At 47.4% G+C, this 19,600-nt stretch overlaps 2 protein-coding genes across 2 annotated transcripts; both read left to right on the forward strand.

The window, feature by feature from the left end:
* The first annotated feature begins 9,353 nt into the window (after positions 1 to 9,353).
* On the forward strand, positions 9,354 to 13,331 carry LOC128420319 (basic phospholipase A2 Ceg-N6-like). Its single transcript, XM_053401926.1, has 3 exons — positions 9,354 to 9,488; positions 10,652 to 10,758; positions 12,790 to 13,331. The coding sequence occupies exons 1-3, from the start codon at positions 9,385 to 9,387 to the stop codon at positions 13,173 to 13,175; spliced, it is 597 nt and encodes a 198-aa protein (XP_053257901.1). The 5' UTR covers positions 9,354 to 9,384; the 3' UTR covers positions 13,176 to 13,331.
* A 1,579-nt stretch (positions 13,332 to 14,910) lies between these two features.
* Positions 14,911 to 19,152, forward strand: LOC128419542 (neutral phospholipase A2 agkistrodotoxin-like). The gene is made up of 5 exons (XM_053400358.1): positions 14,911 to 15,507; positions 16,829 to 16,885; positions 17,570 to 17,714; positions 18,289 to 18,389; positions 18,942 to 19,152. The coding sequence occupies exons 2-5, from the start codon at positions 16,846 to 16,848 to the stop codon at positions 19,082 to 19,084; spliced, it is 429 nt and encodes a 142-aa protein (XP_053256333.1). The 5' UTR covers positions 14,911 to 15,507; positions 16,829 to 16,845; the 3' UTR covers positions 19,085 to 19,152.
* Positions 19,153 to 19,600: the final 448 nt, after the last annotated feature.

A 19,600-nucleotide genomic window follows, 5' to 3' on the forward strand; every position in this document is an offset into this window, starting at 1 on the left:
GCCCATCGGTGGCTGTCCAGGGTCCTGATTTGACTTGCCTTGGCAATTGCTACGACTTTCTGAGTGAACTACAGCAAAAGAGGAGAGAAATGGGGATGTACATGCAACATTCCAATTCTCATGCCTAAGCGTAACACCCTTTCCACATTCTTAATCCTTCTGATGACTTTTCCCACCCCACCCCTCAAAGAAACCTGAAGTTACAAGATGACACACAAAAATCCAACTTTGTCTGGTTCTCTGAGAAGACAAATTGACGGTACACATTTGGCCTTGCTGAGATTTATCTGTTGCCATTCTGCTTGTGCTTTTAGGTAACTTTCTGTTTCTTGACTTTCTGTTTCTTTCAACCACAAACACCCCACCCCACCCACCCCCCATTCTCATTGACCTTCATCTCTACCACATAGTGCACCAGAGGGCCTTCCGCAGGGATGTTCTGTGCACTTGCTCTATCATAAACAAACTGCATGACTTTCTCATTTCTGGCACAGTGTTGATACCCTGGCATCTATTGCTACCCTTGTCGCCATTCTCTGAAAATGGAGCTTGTGAATTGCCTGCATTACTTAGCTGGGTATTGGTTCCTAATTTCCTCGTCCCTTTAGCATTGTCTTGAAACCGATGTGATCCTTTGAATCTGTTGAAATCCTAGGTTAACAACAGGAATAATTAGAGGAACTATTGGAAATGACTATGAAAAGCAGTAATAATAATAATAATAATAATAATAATAATAATAATAATAATAATTTTTTATTTATATCCCGCTCTCCCCAGCCAAGGCCGGGCTCAGAGCGGCTTACAAGCAATAATAAAAACAAGTTGAATGATTACAACTTAAAAACAAAAATAAAATACAACATTAAAATAATGGAACATTAAAATATTAAAATGTAGCTTCATCGCAGGAGGAGAAGGAAAAGAAAAAAGAAAGAGAGGGAGGGAGGGAATCAATTTGGCTCCAAGCCAAAGGCCAGGCGGAACAACTCTGTCTTGCAGGCCCTGCGGAAAGAAATCAGATCCTGCAGGGCCCTGGTCTCATGAGGCAGGGCGTTCCACCAGGCCGGAGCCAGAGTTGAAAAGGCCCTGGCTCTGGTTGAGGCCAATCTAACTTCCTTAGGGCCTGGGACCACTAGAGTGTTGTTATTTATGGACCTTGAGGCTCTCCGTGGGGCATACCAGGAGAGGCGGTCCCGTAGGTACGAGGGTCCTAGGCCATGAAAGGCTTTAAAGGTCAAAAGCAACACCTTAAATCTGACCCTGTACTCCACCGGGAGCCAGTGCAGCTTGAAAAGCACTGGGTGAATATGCTCCCATGGCAGAGACCCCGTGAGGAGCCTCGCTGCAGCATTCTGTACCTGCGGGAGTTTCTGGGGCAGCTTCAAGGGCAGCCCCGCGTAGAGCGAATTACAGTAGTCAAGCCTGGAGATGACCGTCACATGGATCACTGTGGCCAGGTCGGGGCGGGGTGGGAAAGGTAAGGGACCAACTGCTTGATGCGGCGAAGGTGGAAAAATGTCGCCTTGGCTGTTGCTGTAACTTGCGCCTCCATGGAAAGGGAGGCGTCAAGGATTACACCCAAACTCTTAACGGAAGGCAATGGCACTAATTGGGCCCCCGCAAGAGAAGGGAGTTGGTCTCTCATCCCCATGCCATCCCGACCTAGCCATAGGACCTCTGTCTTCGAAGCATTTAGTTTCAATTGGCTCCCACGAAACCATCCAGCCACAGCTTCCAAGCATCTGGTCAGTTTGTTCGGGGCCGAGTCGGTGTGGCCATCCATCAGCAGATAGAGCTGAGTGTCATCAGCATATTGGTGACAGCCCAGCCCAAAGCTCTGGATAATCTGGGCAAGGGGGCGCATAAAGATGTTAAAAAGCATCGGGGAGAGAATTGCGCCCTGTGGCACTCCACACACCAAGGAGTGGCGCGACGACATTTAATAATAATAAATAATAAATTTTATTTATATCCCGCCCTCCCCAGCCGAAGCCGGGCTCAGGGCGGCTAACAACAATCAAATAATCAAACAATCAAATAATCCAACATTCTAAAAATATTTCATTATAAAAATTAATTAAAATCAAGTTGATGGCAACCATTAAGCAAAATTCTGTGCAGGTTGCCAGAGGAGGGAGTCAGGCTGCGCCCTGACCAAAGGCCTGGTGGAACAACTCTGTCTTGCAGGCCCTGCGGAAAGATGTCAGGTCCCGCAGGGCCCTAGTCTCTTGTGACAGAGCGTTCCACCAGATTGGAGCCACAGCCGAGAAGGCCCTGGCTCTAGTTGAGGCCAGCCTAACCTCTCTGAGGCCTGGGACCTTCAGGATGTTTTTATTTGCAGACCGTAGGTTCCTCTGTGGGGCATACCAGGAGAGGCGGTCCCGTAGGTACGAGGGTCCTAGGCCGTATAGGGCTTTAAAGGTTAAAACCAGCACCTTAAACCTGATCCTGTACTCCACCGGGAGCCAGTGCAGCTGGTATAGTACCGGATGAATGTGGTCTCGCAGCGAAGACCCCATAAGGAGTCTCGCCGCGGCATTCTGCACCCGCTGGAGTTTCTGGGTCAGTCTCAAGGGCAGCCTGACAGGGTGGCTGCTGGTGCGCTAGGTGGCCGGTACACCAGCCAGACAGCCAAGCTCACCTCAGAGCCCCACACTAGGCCAACATATTCAATGCCGGGGATCAATGGTGATGGTAGAGCCCTGAAAGAACAATCCTCCCGGATTAATAATGCCACCCCTCCCCCCCGGCCCACAGTCTGTGACTGGTGGAGGACGGAGAAACCCGGGGGCGCCATCTCTCGTAAGGTAACAGTTTCCCCTTCGCGCACCCAGGTCTCCGTCACACAAGCCAGATCGACCCCCTGCGAGGTAAAGAAATCTCGCAGGGTGGCGGTTTTGTTGCCTATAGACCTGGCATTGCACAACACCAGTGAAGGAGGTGAGTAATCCTTGCTCACCCTACCCTCGTCCCTCGGGATGGGGCGCAGATTGGAAGGGGTACGAGCATATCCGTATCTCGATCCCCTTCGCCTATAACATGTGCCCCCACCGCCATACCTCCCTCGCCCCTCCACGGTAGCAATCCCAAGCCTCATACTTGCCTCCATTTACAAAATAGAAAGACAAAACAACCAAAAACAATTATACCCAAACAAAACCAAGTGTCCTTAAAGCTGCCACAGAGGTGAGCCTGGGCCAGATGGAATTAACCTGAGAAGGGAGCGGCCTTCCCCCACACTCACGGATTTCCCTCCCTAGTGCCACCCTCTGTCCCCGACCAGAGATAAAAGAGCACAGCCAGTTACGGGCTATGCCCTGTATCCCCACGTCTGCGAGGCGGTGGTCCAGAAGATCATGATCGACCATGTCAAAGGCTGCTGACAAATCTAAAAGGATCAGCAGTCCTGACCTGCCTCGATCCAGTTGTTTACGGAGATCATCTGTTAGGGCAACCAGAGCCGTCTCCGTCCCAAAACCAGGACAGAAACTGGACTGAAATGGATCTAATGCCGATGTTTCCTCCAGAAACCTACCAAGCTGTTCAGCAACCACTCTCTCAATTACCTTACCCAGTAGAGATATGAGATGATCAGAACCCTCCGAACTTGAAGCATGGGAAGTCCCATTAAAAAATTTATAATTTGGCGGAATATTTGGATTATTTGATATGTATATGTATAATCTGGAATATTTAATGTGATTGGATTGGATTGTTAAAATGGAAAATTTAATAAAAATGAATTTTTTTTAAAAAAAAGAATCTGTGGAAATCCTGCACTTCCTCCTTTGGTTTCGTAGTCTTTTCCTGAGGCATTTGCTTCCTATCACCCTCATCGATCACACCTGTAGTACGAGTTGCAGCAGCAAGCTTCCTGGTGCCCTCCGTGGTCAGAATGCGCTTGAAAATGAAGCCATCCAGAGGCATGGTTAGAGTTATATGCTTGAACGCTGTGCTCTTCAGGTCCTTGAAATAAGCCTTCCTGGAAGCATTTGCTGGTTAACTCTAGTTCCAGGAACAATGTTTGGTTTATTTCTTCTACCATGAGAGTGAAAGCATTGCCCCTGTACCAGCAAGAAAACATGCTTCATTGTTTTCTTCTTCTGTCTTCGCATCTTCTTTAGGATGAAGCCCTCCAATTCTGTCCAGAATTATTGCTTACTTATCTCCAGTCAGGGCCGGATTTAAGTTTGATGAGGCCCTAAGCTACTAAAGGTAATGGGGCCCTTTATATGTCCAGCTGTCCTTTGTCAACAACAAATTGTTGCTGTTTTTTTTTGTGTTGAATATATGCTATGTGGTAATTTATGGACCTAGTAGGTATCTAACCAGTGATATTTTAGGGAACAGGCTAGCAGGCGGGGTCCATTACGTACATCATAGGAGCCTACACAACACAAAACACTGTTGCTGTATGTAGGTTTTATCTTATTTGTTTTTTATCTTCTGTTTTGGAAATGTACATCCAGGTTTTTTTCCCTTTAATTTTTTGGGGGGCTCCCAAGAGAGTGAGGCCCTAAGCTATAGCTTGTTTAGCTTATACATAAATCCGGCATTGTCTCCAGTGCTCCAGTGTTCACCAAGAATGCTTCCCTTGTTCTTTTATCATAGCAATAACGTGCACCTGAGAGGTGCCGGAACTGAGTTCTGGTGAATTCCAGCTGAAAAAAAAGCCCTGCTTATCTCACAATTTGTTGGCATGCCTATCTCCTTGCCCTCTCCCTCAGTTTACTCATGTCAACAGTGATGATTTTTCAGCAGTGACTTCACATTTCTTATATCATGTGCTTTCACAACCAGCGCCTTGCTTCTTCAGTAGAAGTGTCAAGTTAGGTGACGCTGCCCTCAAAGACGAGGTCATTTTGCCTTCAGGTTCACCAGGTGTGCAATGTCATTCCTGATGTTGCAATCAGGCAAATTTGGCAATCCCTGGTTTTCATTCAAAACCTTATCACACTCGTTTGGGTATTCTGACAGGAATGGAAACTTTGTGAATGTCTGGTTGCATGCTGACATGAGAGTTGGGGACATGTTTACAACAACCATCTTAGGTCGTTGGGAGCCGTCGTGGTGCTGCATTCCCAGCCAATATTATTTTCTATTTATTTTATTACTTATTAAATTTATATACCACCCTATACCTGCAGGTCTCAGGGCGGTTCATGGGATAAAATGAAAATGCAACGTTTTGTCTTCTCTGTGTCGTGTTATTCAGACAGCACTCTGCACTCTGGATAGATTTTTCTGGTGTCTGAATTTCAAACGGCATTATACAGAAGTATCTGCCCAAATTTTTCTCCCTTGCCACCCCTATCAACCCAATAAACACACAAGACGTAACCAGCTGCACTTTTGAACAAACAAGGTACAGTATTCATTGTATCAAATTGTAGATTTCAACAGAATCCTTTCACAGAGTCTAAAACAAGTCTAAAACAAGGATTTCCAGAATATTAGCCTTGTTTCGCCATCCTAGGCTTCCTCAGTAGTACAGGCTCTAAGTAATGCAAATAAATACAATATCGTAATCTCACACATAGGGACGCAGGTGGCGCTGTGGGTTAAACCACAGAGCCTAGGACTTGCCGGTCAGAAGGTCGGCGGTTCAAATCCTCACGACGGGGGGGAGCTCCTGTTGCTCAGTCCCTGCTCCTGCCAACCTAACAGTTTGAAAGCATGTCAAAGTGCAAGTAGATAAATAGGTACCACTCTGGTGGGAAGGTAAACGGCATTTCCGTGCGCTGCTCTGGTTCGCCAGAAGTGGCTTAGTCATGCTGGCCACATGACCCGGAAGCTGTACGCCGGCTCCCTTGGCCAGTAAAGCAAGATGAGCGCCGCAACCCCAGAGACGGTCACGATTGGACCTAATGGTCAGGGGTCCCTTTACCTTTACCAAATCTCACACATTTTTCCAGTGAAAATAATGTACAAAAACCATAAACAACTGTACATACCATATGTAATGTTACAGGACAGTGGATCTTATAGCATAGTAGTGGTTGCAGTAAGCAACATCTGTTACAAAGCAGGATTACTATACTGTAAAATTACATATGGGATGTACAGTTGTTTATGGTTTATTATTTTCAATGGGGAAATGTGTGAGATTACGATACTGTATTTATTCGCATTACTTAGAGCCTATACTACTGAGGAAGCCTAGGATGGCGAAACAAGGCTAATATTCCGGAAATCCTTGTCTTAGACTCTGTGAAAGGATTCTGTGGAACTGTAACAACTTTTCATGTGGATTAGTGGACTCTATGAACAGACAGGTGGAATAGACACTTATACATGTATGGACCTTATGCATGAACTGACTATAGAATGAACTGATCCACTGGGTCTTCTACCTTTTTCATTGAACTTTATGAGACTTCTGTTGAAATCTATAATTTGATACAATGAATAGTGTACCTTGTTTGTTCAAAAGTGCAGCCAGTTACGTCTTGTGTGTTTATTGAGTATGTTTCATGTAACCAGAGGTTTGTTGTTGTTTTACCCCTATCAACCCTGCTAACCAATCTTCCTGTGGCATCAATGCTCAGACTTGGCATCTTGGTAGTGCCCAAGTATTGCTGGTAAACCTTGAGCTGTGCAGAGCTGTGTCACATGATTACACACAGGTAATCATATGACACCTGCTGTATCATACCCTGGTATGGCTATGTGTCCAGTAGCAAGCACAGCATCTTCATGCAGGTAAGTTCCCTTCATAGCTTTGCACTTTGTCGCTTGCAGGACATTTGTAGAAGAGAGTTGACTAGTTTCATAATCACCAAACATCATCGGACAAGGTTGGGTTTTGGGGTATACTTATGGCCCCCAGTTTGAGTGTCAATTACTCAGTATGGGAGGGCGACACAAAATGTGGGGTTTGTGGTGCAAAACTAGCACAAAGCTTTGGCATTTGTTTGGAGAGGATCCAAAATTTCAGGGTCACACATTAATGAAGCTCAGCAACCTGATCTCACAGTAGCGAACTTGTAGGGAACCTGCAAGCAAGACCCAAGCACACAAAAGTCCTCTCCCTGCCTGTAGTTCCCCATAACTGGTATTCAGAACTGTGGAGTTAACTCTAGCCATTATGGCTAGTGGCTATCCATAGCCTTATCCTCCCTTCATGAAATTGCTCAGTCCATCTACGTTGTCGGCCATCACTTTTAAAGCTGCGCTCAACTGTGATGATAGCAAAATGTCTGGCCAGCAGAGTACCTTTTTTCTTCTTCTTCTTAAGAAAACTGCATGGGAGGAAATGTGAGTTATTACAGTTTAAAAAGAAGCATATGGGCAATTACATGGAAATTATGAAAGAGAATCTGAAAATTATTTACAGGGAAGCCCTAACAAGAATAACTTCTGTATAACAATCCCTAACGGGGTGGAGTTACCAGTCCCTAATGGGGCGGAGTGTGTGTGTGTGTGTATATATATATATTCACCCTTGATCACCAAGCAGAAGTTATCTACAGCCTCTGAAATTTTCCCTGCCATACCCAGAAAAGGTAAGTAGATAGAGTGGGGAGGGAGAGGGAGAGGGAGAGGGAGAGGGAGAGGGAGAGGGAGAGAGAGAGAGAGAGAGAGAGAGAGAGAGAGAGAGAGAGAGATATCAGACACAGCTCCAGATTGTGAAGTTGCCCTAGTGAGCAGGAGAGGCTGCCACATCGTGGCTTCTTCTATCAAGAAGCCAATTGTTGCTGGTGTTACTTACTCATACAGTGGTACCTCAGGTTACAGATGCTTCAGGTTACAGACTCCGCTAGCCCAGAAATAGTACCTCGGGTTAAGAACTTTGCTTCAGGATGAGAACAGAAATTGTGCAGTGGCAGCGCAGCGGCAGCAGGAGGCCCCATTAGCCATAGCTGTCAACCTTCCCTTTTTTTGCAGGAAATTCCCTTATTCCAGCGCCGTTTCCCACTGCTTCCCACTGCTACCCCAGATTGTTAGATATCCCGTCGACTTTCCCCAGACAGGTGAAGTTGCTGATCCCTTATTTTCAAGGCTGCTGATCCCTTATTTTCAAATCTGAAAGTTGACAGCTATGCCATTAGCTAAAGTGGTGCTTCAAGTTAATAACAGTTTCAGGTTAAGAACGGAACTCCAGAATGAATTAACTTCTTAACCCGAGGTACCACTGTACAAGTAACACCTGCTATTTGGGAATGACTTTGCTGCCTTTGTTTTGTTTGTTCTTCACTGCTCCTGTAAAAGGAACGTCAGATCGAGAGGTTTAAATTTCTTTTTCAGGGCCACACATGGCAAATACGACTCTGTCTGCAGTGGTGGCATTGCTACTGACATGTGGTGAGTATTGGGGGGAGGCGGGAATCCACGTACTTAAATTTTAGTCTCTCCCTTCCGTCACTCCACTCAGATCAACGGCAAGCACACAGATAGAGAAACTTAAGAAGCTGTCCTTACGCTGTTGAGTTGGACTTGCAAAGCGCCCCCCCACCGGGTTTCAGATAATGGTATACCCCAAACCTACCTGGAGGTTGAAGCTGGGACGTTCTACAGGCAAAGCAGGTGTTCTGCCCCTGAGCTAGGGATGCACTTGAAGCTGTCCATGTTCCATCTAATACCCTGTTGTCCATGCCAATGTTCTTCCACCTTGTGTCCTCAGGTGTTGCTGGACTACAGCTCCCATCATTCCCAGACAGCTTAAGCCAATGATCAGGGATGATGGGCGTTGTAGTGTTGGTGGCAAGGATAATAAAGGTATAAAAAATTGGGTGCCAAGATCCAGGTTTGATGAGGGAACCCCAGCAGAGATTTAAAATCACAACATATGCAGCAAATAAAGCATGGAAATATAGGCTGTTGGACCTTTAAAAGATGCCCTTGTGAGTTCCAAAATGTCCTTCTTCCCACAGCAGAGGAATAGATCGCACACTTGGTAAGTTAAAAATGGATTTACTTACAAACTCTTCAAAGCTTAGGTTCATGTGTTTTTCCATGTATCATCAGAAAGGTTGCACAGGCAGTAAGACTTGGCTTATTTGCAAAGTGCTGAAAATTCCTAAACTGTTTGGTATAGAAACTCAGGAATGGCTGATGAGAGTCATGTGGTTTGAGCTGAAGCAACCTGCTTAGAACCTCTCAACATGTTGAGCTTCTCAGGTAGTCTGAGGTCCAACTATGAAAGACAACACTTTATGTTGGGATATAGATAGATAGATGATAGACAGATAGACAGATATACATTGGTCCTCCCAGCTGATTCCTTTATATTTATAAAAGTTCTTCTCCTTCAGCCTCCTTTACCAAACCAGAGACTTCCGTGTTTGCTTTGTAAATACCCTAGTGATTTGAGGTTTCCCCCCCCCTAACTGTTTTCAAGGTGCAATCGGAGTAGATGGCAGTCTCATCCAACTTGCTGAGATGATCAAACAAATGACTGGGAAAAATGCCATACCAGATTACATGGCCTATGGGTGTTATTGTGGATGGGGAGGCAGCGGCATGCCAAAGGATCAAACTGACTGGTAAGCTAATAAATAGTCCACATGAACCTTCAGGGAACATCAGGATATGCTTCCTACAAGCCAGACCGTCGGTCCATTGACCCAACCTCTGTGGCTCTCCAGGGTTTCAGACAGAAGTCTAGACCAGACCTACCTGGAGATGTCAGGATTTGAACCTGGGACCTTGTACATACAGAACATGTGCTGTTCCACCAAGCTGTGGCCCAGAGTGGCTTAACCACCAACCCCACTTCCAAGGGAACTTTGGGAATTGTCTTTTTTTGAAAGGGATAGGGACCTCCTAACAACTCTCAGCCTCCTTGGCAAACTATACCTCCCAGGATGCTGGGGGGGGCATGACTCTTTAAAGTGGTATGATGCTACATGGGTGGTGCTGTGGGTTAAACCACAGAGCCTAGGACTTGCTGATCAGAAGGTCGGCGGTTTGAATCCCCGCAACGGGGTGAGCTCCCATTGCTCGGTCCCTGCTCCTGCCAACCTTGCAGTTTGAAAGCACATCACAGTGCAAGTAGATAAATAGGTATTGCTCCTGCGGGAAGGTAAAAGGCGTTTCTGTGCACTGCTCTGGTTCACCAGAAGCGGCTTAGTCATGCTGGCCACATGACCCAGAAGCTGTACGCCGGCTCCCTCAGCCAACAAAGCGAGATGAGCGCCGCAACCCCAGAGTCGGCCACGACTGGACGTAATGGTCAGGGGTCCCTTTACCTTTACCTTTTATGGATGGGGCCATATGGGGGTAACCCTGCTGCCCTGCCTACCTGCAACTTACTTTTCCTTTCAGGGGTGTGACCCTCCAAGCCCCTCTTTCTGGCCCTGAGGACTCTCCCCAGGTCCATGCCCTCCTTGAGTTCTTTTGCCTGGCTGGAATGTGTCATTGAACTGATAAATGTCTCCTGCTTTGCCTGAATGGAGGCTGGTGAATGGGAGTGTGTGAATGGGAGTGTGGGAACCGTTATCTTTTGCACAGCTGAAAGGTAGCCTTTCTGTACAAGGACAAGAGTCGCATCCTTTGCCCCAGCTGATTTTCCTTCTGGCCCCACCCACCACTGGCATGTGGCCCTTGGAAAGTTTCCCATGAGGAAATCTGGCTCTCAGGAAATGAAAAGGGTTACCTGCCCTTGTTTTACACTGTATCACTTTGCTCTTATTCCCCCCGCCCTCAGGTGCTGTCGTAACCATGACTGTTGCTACAAGAGAGTGGATGAGCAGGGATGTGACTCCAAACTTGCCACCTATTCTTACACCTACAAGTCAGGGAACGTCATCTGTGGTGAGCTGACCTTTTGCAGAGCAAAACCGATGCCTTCGGGTGGACGTTTTGCCCCACCTGCTCCACCCCGCTGTCCATATCTCTTGCCCAACGGGTCCCAAGAGCCCAACAACCAGCTGGCTATCAGGTGCTTCGGAACTGTAGTGCAAGGGGCATTGCTTTGGGAAGCGCCAAGCACAGGACTGGCAAGGTGCCTCTTTCTCTCCTGCCCAAACAACCCTGCCCCCTCATCATCAGCTGATGACGGTGGGTGTGAAACCCTCTTGCTTCGGCCACATGCACCTGTCTCCTATTCTGCACAGCCTCCCCCTTATGCCTATCAGGTGGCTGTGGTTTGGGGGAAATGGCCTTGATAATCAAACTGGGCACACATACCCTCCGGGCATTGTATGGTGGGCCCTGAGATTGAGATATTATTATTATTATTATTATTATTAATAATAATAATAATAATAACAACAACAACAACAATAATAATTTTATTTATATTCTGCCCTTCCCAGCCGAAGCTGGGCTCAGCGCGGCTAACAACAGTAAAATAATACAGCATTCTAAAATCAATTCATTATAAAATCATTTCAGATCAAATTGATGGCAACCATTGGGCTAGAGTTCTGTGAAGAAATTACCAAAGGAGGGGGTCAGGCTGTGCCTTGGCCAAAGGCTTGGTGGAACAGTTCTGTCTTGCAGGCCCTGCGGAAAGATGTCAAGTCCCGCAGGGCCCTAGTCTCTTGTGACAGAGCGTTCCAACATATCGGTGGACAAGTCTTGCCGAAGCAGAGCCAGCGTGGCTTCTGAAAGTCCTGCCTCACTAACCTCTTGGTGTTCTTTGAGAGGGTCTACAAGGACATAGGTAGAGGTGACCCAGTTTCCCCAGAGCAATGCTATGCCAGGGGCACAGTAGGAAATTAAAAGAGTGCCCAGGCTCAGCTGTCTACTGATGTTGCCACCTTCACCACCAGATAAGTCCACCAGAGGACCACCAATTGATAATGGGGGCCCACCAGGTGACACATTGAGGACCAGATCCATATCAGCAGTGGCATCGCAAGGGGGGGCGGGGGGGCAGTCTGCCCCAGCTGCCATGTCTGGAGGGGGGTTGACAAGAAGGCATCCCGCAGGGTGCTCACCCCACCCAACCCCGGGCGCAGCGGCATGAGCAGCCATCACTCCGCCGCAGCCACATGTGGAGGATCCTCTGTTTGCTGCTGCAGCTGTGAGCAGAGGATCCTGCCACCGCCCATACGGCGCTCGAGCAGTGCCGGCGGCAAACCGTTATGTACAACGCATGTGCGATGTCGCACACATGCGCTGTACGTAGCGACACCGCACATGTGCTGTACATAGCGGTTTGCCGCCGGCACTGCTTGAGCACTGGACGGACGGCAGTGGGATCCCGCCGCCGCTGCAAGCAGAGGGTCCTGCCACCATCCGTACAGCGCTTGAGTGGCGCTGGCGGCAAACCGCTATGTATAATGCATGTGCAGTGTTGCACACATGCGCTGTACGTAGTGACGTCGCACATGCGCCCTATGTAGCGACGCCATGCATGCATCGTACGTAGCGGTGCAACACATTGCAGCCGGCGGTTTCCCCGCCCCGGGTGTCGGTTAGCCTTTGTTCGCCCCTGTATATCGGGGCGGAGGGGAGAAAGACAATTCACGTTTGTGGAATGCTCTCCGCAGGGAGGTTCACCTGGTGCTTTCATTATACACCTTTAGGCACCGGGTGAAAACATTCCTCTTTAACCAGGCCTTTGGCTGATTGAAATCCCATGCCCTTTTAAAATGTGTTGTGGAAGCAGGGGTTATTGGGTTGTCTTTGTTTTGTATATTGTGGTTTTATGCTGTGAACCGTTCTGAGACCTTCGGGCATAGGGCAGGATACAAATTATAATAACAAGTACTACTACTTCTGGCTGGCTTAAGAGACTGCGAGTTACAGACTCCCTCTCTCTCTCCTGCCCCCAGCCATCACCTTAATTCCGGAATTTCTTCCTTAGCCCAAAATACTATCTTGTTGTGTTTTCAGGAAACGAACCCTGGTATTGGGCAATGATTCCGGGTACTTCAATCCAGTGTGAGCGCCTGACCTGTGAATGCGACCAAAAGTTTGTGCAGTGCCTGAAAAAGAACTTAAAGACGTACCAGAAGAAGTACACCTATTTTCCCAACTTTTTGTGCTTTGGCCACCCTCCTCTGTGTCCTGTTGAGCCAAGAATGAGGTGGAGTAAGGAGGCAGTAGGGGGAGGGAGTTTGCATGGGATACAAAATTCAGTTCCGGTTTTGCATTTCCCTAAGGAAGACCTGGACAGAAATGCAGCTGCAACATCGAAAAGCTCCCTTCTTTCAACTTTGCAACGCTTTCTCCAGCAAAAAAACCAACATACGAGTTCCGCTCGCCACTTTCCTGCATGAAGCAAAAATGTTTCTCTTCAACCAGGCCTTGGGCTGATTAATATTCTACAGCCTTTTGAATGTGTCTGTGGCAAAGGCGGGGTGGTTGTTTTCCCGTTTTGTTTTACTTACTTACCTGTTTTTATCCTGTATTTTATTCTGTGAACTGCACTGAGATCTTATGATGAAGGGTGGTATATAAATCTAATAAATCAATACAAATAAGCTTGTGGTCTTTTCCCCCCTGAAAATGAAAGTCAAGTCATGAAAATTCATCTGCACTTTCCCTCAATATACACATTTTGAAGGCAATTTTCCCTGATAGAAGGCATGTTCTTTTCACTAATATCAGCTTATTCCGTCGGCTCTGTCACCTGGGGGCAGCCATTTCATCTGGCGGCCTCAGTGGGAGGTGGGGGAATCAGAAGGCTTGTTCCATCAGTTTTGCCAAAAGCCCAGCTCTATAAGGCCCCTCCTGCCCCCTGTTAAACCTCAAAAATATCCTGCTGTACTTGCGTTCCACGTCTGCATTGATGCTTTCTTTCCTGGTATCTTCTCCCTCTCTTCTCTTCCTTATTTTCCTTCTGTATTCCCCCCCCCCCCGCCGGTTTTCTTATCTTCTTCAAATATCAATAATAATTATTTGGGGCGGGGGGGACCCAAATGCTGTACATAAAATAAATGTAAGTCATATTAGCATTGTTCGGCACACTTTCCTCTTATATACAAAATACGGTCTTCGCCTCCACTGGCCTGTTAAGGACATTCAGAGCAACACATGAAACGTGGTTAACTTCTGCCACAGCCAGTGAGCTCAGCTTGGCACCTCCCTCAGCTTGGTGCCCCAGCTGGCTGCTGGCAATGCCAAGGTAGACTTTTTCACCAGTGCCACCAGCTAGGGCAGGCCTTAGAGGTGGGTCAGCTGGGGCACCAAGCTCAGAGGGAAGGAAGCACCAAGATGAGTTCAGTGGCTGGGGGTTGTTGTATTTTTAATGTAATGTCAGCAGTGAGCTAGGGGGACAAGAAGAAAGTGTTTGTACTGAGCTGAGGGGAGGGGAGGGGCACTAAACATGGACTGAGGGGGGCACTGAGCTGAGGAGTTCAAGATGAATTCTGGAGCACGAAAGGGTCTGAAGAAGATGATCAGGTGGTGGCTTCATCGCAGGTGGAGAGGTGAAAATGGGTGCTTAGTGGTGGCAGGGAGAGGAAGATACAGGAGGTTATCATGGAGGGGGGTTCTGTAGAAGCAGGGATTGCACCAAAGGAGGGGAGAGGAGGGGGCATGTGTTATGTACTGAGTTGAATAGGATCCAAAATGCAGCAGCCTGATTGGTCCCAGAACAATAGGATTCAGAATGCAGCTGTCTGATTGGTCTGCAGGAGCCACCCAATCCAACTCCAGGTGGAAGTGACTCCGCAACCTGATTGGCCTACAGGAGAATCCCGGAATTACCCAATCACATGGGGCCCATTGTGTAAATAATGTATACAAAGCAGACATTTCGGTGGAACTGGCATTCCTCACTACTATGAGCTGAAGAAAGAGCATGAAATCCACACTCGACTCCGAGTATATTTCAGCATGGATGTGGGGGTGCAGGTGGAAACAGGGGTACAAAGGGGTAGAAGTGGATGTGGCAGTGGGGCTGGGAAGGTGAAAAGCAATCTGAGTATTTCCAAGGGGGTGGAAAGGGTTAGGGAGTTAATGTTAACTTCCAAGCATGGGGGGGGGAAGGGTTTGGTGAGTGGGGCAAACAGGGGGACAGCCCCTAGTCCGTTTGCTTCTAGAGCCCAACCTCATCTGAACCAGAATGGCAAAACCATCTGAGCAGGCTAATTCCGGGAGTCCCACAGCAGGGCAAGCTAGCTTGTTTTTTGTTTCCGCTTTCCATATTCCTCCTATTAAGCTCCAGCACCAACATTTCCTGCACAACTTGGTGAGAAGATCCTTCTAATAATAATACAAATGTCCACACCCTCCTGGAGAAAGTGACCACTCGGGTTGCGAAAGAAGGATGGCAGCTACCGGTGGTGACCTTTGCTATTTTTCATCATTCTTCTAGAATGAAACCAGGCAGGTCCAGAGGCAAAATCTGTTGTCTTGCTAACTGGGGAAGGAACTGGCTAGAGAGGTTTAGGCATGTTAGTCCAGTCAAGGAGTAACTACCTTTCTCACCTGGTTACTGGATATGGGGAAATGGGATTTTCCCCTCACTAACAGTTAAAACTCTCCAACGGACTATAAATCCCAGTTGTCACATTTCCGAGGAGAGAAGGACAACCAAATCACAAGGAAGAAAGGGAGCCAGGTGTGATATCGACCCCAAGAAGTTTTACGAGGAGGCTAAGCAAAGTAAGTACCGCTGCCGTTGGTTTTGCTTAACGAATTGTTTCTGCTGCACAACAACACCAAGCCATCGGTTTTAGAAGGAAGTTGGACAAATTCGAGGGAGAAAAGGCTCGCAATGGCTGCCGGCAGTGATGGCTCTATTCTGGCTCCACTGACAAAGGCAGAAATGCTTCTGAATTTCAGTTTCTGGAAAACGCAAGTGTGGATCCAGCCACGTGCTTGCTGGGATTTTTCACCCCTGAAAAGAATGGCACCTTCTCCACAAAAGGAATTGATGTTCTCTCATGTAAACCCCCAGTTTTTCATTCATCAGATGAAGACAAAAAGATCTGTCAAAGTTCAATTCTTATTCCCCCCCCTTCTTAAATTCACTTCTCTACATTTCTGCTTTGTTTTTAAAAAGTCTTCCTGAAAACGCATCAGCATTCTTTGTATGCCCTTCTGACTAACGTTTTTTTGCAGGCAATTTCCCCTGATTGTTTGTTTGCTGACGTTTCAAATCAAGTGCTGACAAAACAGATAATGTAATTCAACGGCAACATAAATATTCATTTGAGCTGAAACAAAAAAACATTTCTTCTGCGGGTGGCAACGGGGAACAAAACCAAAATGGGTTTCGTTGGAGAGGAGTAATACCACAATTGTGACTTCCCTGGCAAATCTGTCATATGCCCCTTTTCCCTCAGATCTCCTCTACTTTTCCCTCCACTCTTTCTTGGCTCCAAGAGGCAAAGCCCCCCCACCCTATGCCTCTTCTTATTCCCCAACACTGCTTGACCCTTCCCCATGCCTCTGTCTACCCCCCACCCCCGCTTCTCAATTCTGTCACTCCCCCAGCCTCTCTGGGCCTCGGCCAGACTTGCCACCCCATCTCTGACCTTCTGCTTCCAGGCCTAATCAGGCCCCTCTTTCTTGGGCCAATCTGATCTTTTAGACACCTAATGTTGCGGTGCTGTCCTTGTATCATTGTCCAAGACGGGAATCCATGCCACAGGTGATTGTGAGGCAAAGGAGCGTGGGGAGGAGAGGACGTGCTGGCATTTTTGCTAAAAAGCCAGACTCACATAGGACCAAAATTTGATCCGGCCAGCTTCCTAGTTGCAGACCTGTCCTTTAAGAAGGAATGGGCCAAATCTCAGGGGTTGACTGCCAGCCTTCCAACCCCACATCCCCTTCAAACCAATACAACCCTTGGCATTTTACTGTGTTTAGGATGAACTGTTTGTGTTGTTGAACCATCTTTGCGGGGGGAGGGGGGCTGATATCGAAAGGTGGAATGCGGATCCTCTAAACAAATTGAAAAATTGTACCACCTCTCCTTTAGGTCCTTATCAACGGAAGATGAAGATCTTATGGAGATCAATGGTGTTGCTGGTTTGCAGTAAGTGGAATAACAGAATATGGCGGGAAAGGGGTCCAAGGGTCATCTAGTCCAACCCCCTGAAATGCAGGAATCTAAAAGTAACAGGGAGAGGAGAGATTAAATTATGTTCTGCTAACAAAAGGAAGGGGCCATACTTTTTTTTTTTAAGTGTCCCCCCTTTCAAACTTGACAAAGCCTACTTCTGAGGAGACCTTCATAATTTTGGGGAATTCGAATCTGAGCAACCGAAGTCAAAATTGAAGCAGGTTGGTCTTCTTGATAAATTAATCCGGAACGCATTTGCTTCTCCAGCCATCATCAGCTGTGGCTTCACCTACCCCCACCCCCAAGTGGTTCCCAGCAGATTACCTCTGAGAGGATACAGCCCCCAATGGCGGTGGGGGGGAGGTTGCCCACTTCTGACATGTATCAAATCCCAAAATGTATTTAAAATGCTACTTCTTCCCACAAGGTATAATTCATTTATGGATACCACCACCACAAGATGTAGTGATAGCCGCTAGCACAGACCAATTTATTAACAAAGAGAGGTGGATCAATATTTGCTAGAGAGTATTTGCCCCATTTTCAGGAGCACCGAATACTGTTTGGTAGAAGGGAGAGGTGGAGAAGCACAACAGCTAGGACAGATCCCTTTCCCTAATAAGCTAAGCACCTGACGCCTTGTCCATTTCTTTGCAGGTGTTTTGGCAGTAAATGGGAACCTCTTTCAGTTTGGAAGAATGATCCAAAAGCTCACTGGGAAAACGTCTTTCCCCCACTACACCACGTACGGATGTTACTGCGGGGTGGGTGGCCAAGGCAAACCGCGAGACGACACCGACAGGTAAATCAATGGCTTGTGGGTTGTTGTTTTTTACATAACTGATCACTTCACTATTAAAGAGGCGCTGTGCTGGAAAGGATTTGTTGGTGTGGGGTCACTTGTTCTAGCCAGTTGGGGGGGGGGTATTGAGTCGGTTCACCACACTGAGGGCTTTCATTTCATTGATTTGCTTTTTTATAAGGATATCCCACTGGGTTATCCTCAGAAATATCCCCCTCACACACACACACAGGATAGGCAGAAGGTTCTGAAATGGGAAGTTTTGAAACAAGAAGTGTAAAGCTCTATGAGACCACTTTAAAAGTCATGTTATCTGCAAAGAATTCTGGGAACTGTAGTTTGCCGCTGAGAGTTGTTAGGAGACACCCCTATTCCCCTGGCAAAGCTACAGTTCCCAGCTTTCTCTGGGGAGAGGAAATTATTTTTAAACTACTCTGAGAATTGTAGTTCTGGGAAGGGAATAACTCTTGGCACCCTTAGCTCCCACCTACAGCTCCTAGAATTCTTTATAGCTCCCTTGGGCAGGTGAACAGCATAGATTTGTCTAAAGGAGATTTCTCTTCCTTCTCCACAGCTGCTGCCTGGCCCACGATTGCTGCTACGAAAAGCTGAAGGACTGTAACACCAACACCGACATATACAACTATTCCATCGACGATGGAGTTATTACTTGTGGTAAGTAGCGACAGGAGGAAAATTGGGTTGCATCCCTTCCTTTTTGGAGGACAGACAGTTCATACATATCATAAACTAAAGGCTATTGTGGGCCTGCCGACTTCACTGACGAAGAGGCAGGGGATCCATCGAAATTTGTGCTCCTCCGACAGATGGCCATCCTCCCTCTGTTTAAAATGAGAGAGACTCTTGCCTGCACTTCCAGACAGCTGCTGCCAGCCAGTGTAGACAATACCCTGCTAAATGGACCAGTAGTCTGACTCAACATAAGGTGGCTTGCTATGTTCCTATGCATTAAGGAGGAGGCGTGGCTCTGTGGCAGGGCACAAGGTCCCAGGTTCAATCCCTGACATCTCCAGGTAGGGCTGGAAAAGACTCCCTGTTCAAAGCCCTGGAGAGCTGCTGCCAGTCAGTGTAGACAGTATTAATCTAGGTGGGCAAATTGTTTGGCTCTGTATAAGGCGGGTTGCTAGGAGCCACAGATGCAGCCCTCAGCTGTTTGCAGGAAGGGCAGGATGATGACATGACAGGCTCCCTCTGTTCTCTCAACAGGTGAAGGAAGCAGCTGTGAAAAGCAGATCTGTGAATGTGACAAAACAGCAGCCCTCTGCCTGAAGGACCACCTGGACACTTACAATAAGGAGTATCGCTTTTACTCCGACAAGAACTGCCAGGAAGGACCGATGAAGTGCTGAGCTCAGCCCCTGCAGGCCCAAAGCTGCATTGCAACTCCTCTTCAAAAATAAAAAAAATTAAGCTTGCAGTCATTGTGCGATGTTGTCCTTTCGTTGGGAGTTTGGGGAGAAACTCAGCTTGATTTACAGAGCCCAGTTAGCTGAGGGAGGATACTCTCTCCTTTTGAGGGTCGCACAGCAACCACTCTCATCCCCATCTCTCAGCTCATGGCGACCCCGACCCCAATGACAGCTTTCTTCTTTGCATTCGGTCACAAGTGACTCTATCAATAGACTCAATTGTGCAGAAACTAGTTTCGAACAGGTCCGCCAGGAAATGTGAGCTCCTATCATACCGCTTTGTGCCTCTTGACTGATCAGGACATCCGGAAAGCAAGACAATACATCAATCCTGAGTTAAAAGGGCGTGTGAGCATTTAGTGAAAAGCTGTAATTGAGCGGTGGAGCATCTGCTTTGCATGCAGAAGGTCTCCGGTGCAATTCCCAGAGGCATCTCCAAGTAGGACTGGAAGAGAA

Source organism: Podarcis raffonei, chromosome 8 (genome assembly GCF_027172205.1).
Source record: "Podarcis raffonei isolate rPodRaf1 chromosome 8, rPodRaf1.pri, whole genome shotgun sequence".
NCBI lineage: Eukaryota > Metazoa > Chordata > Lepidosauria > Squamata > Lacertidae > Podarcis > Podarcis raffonei.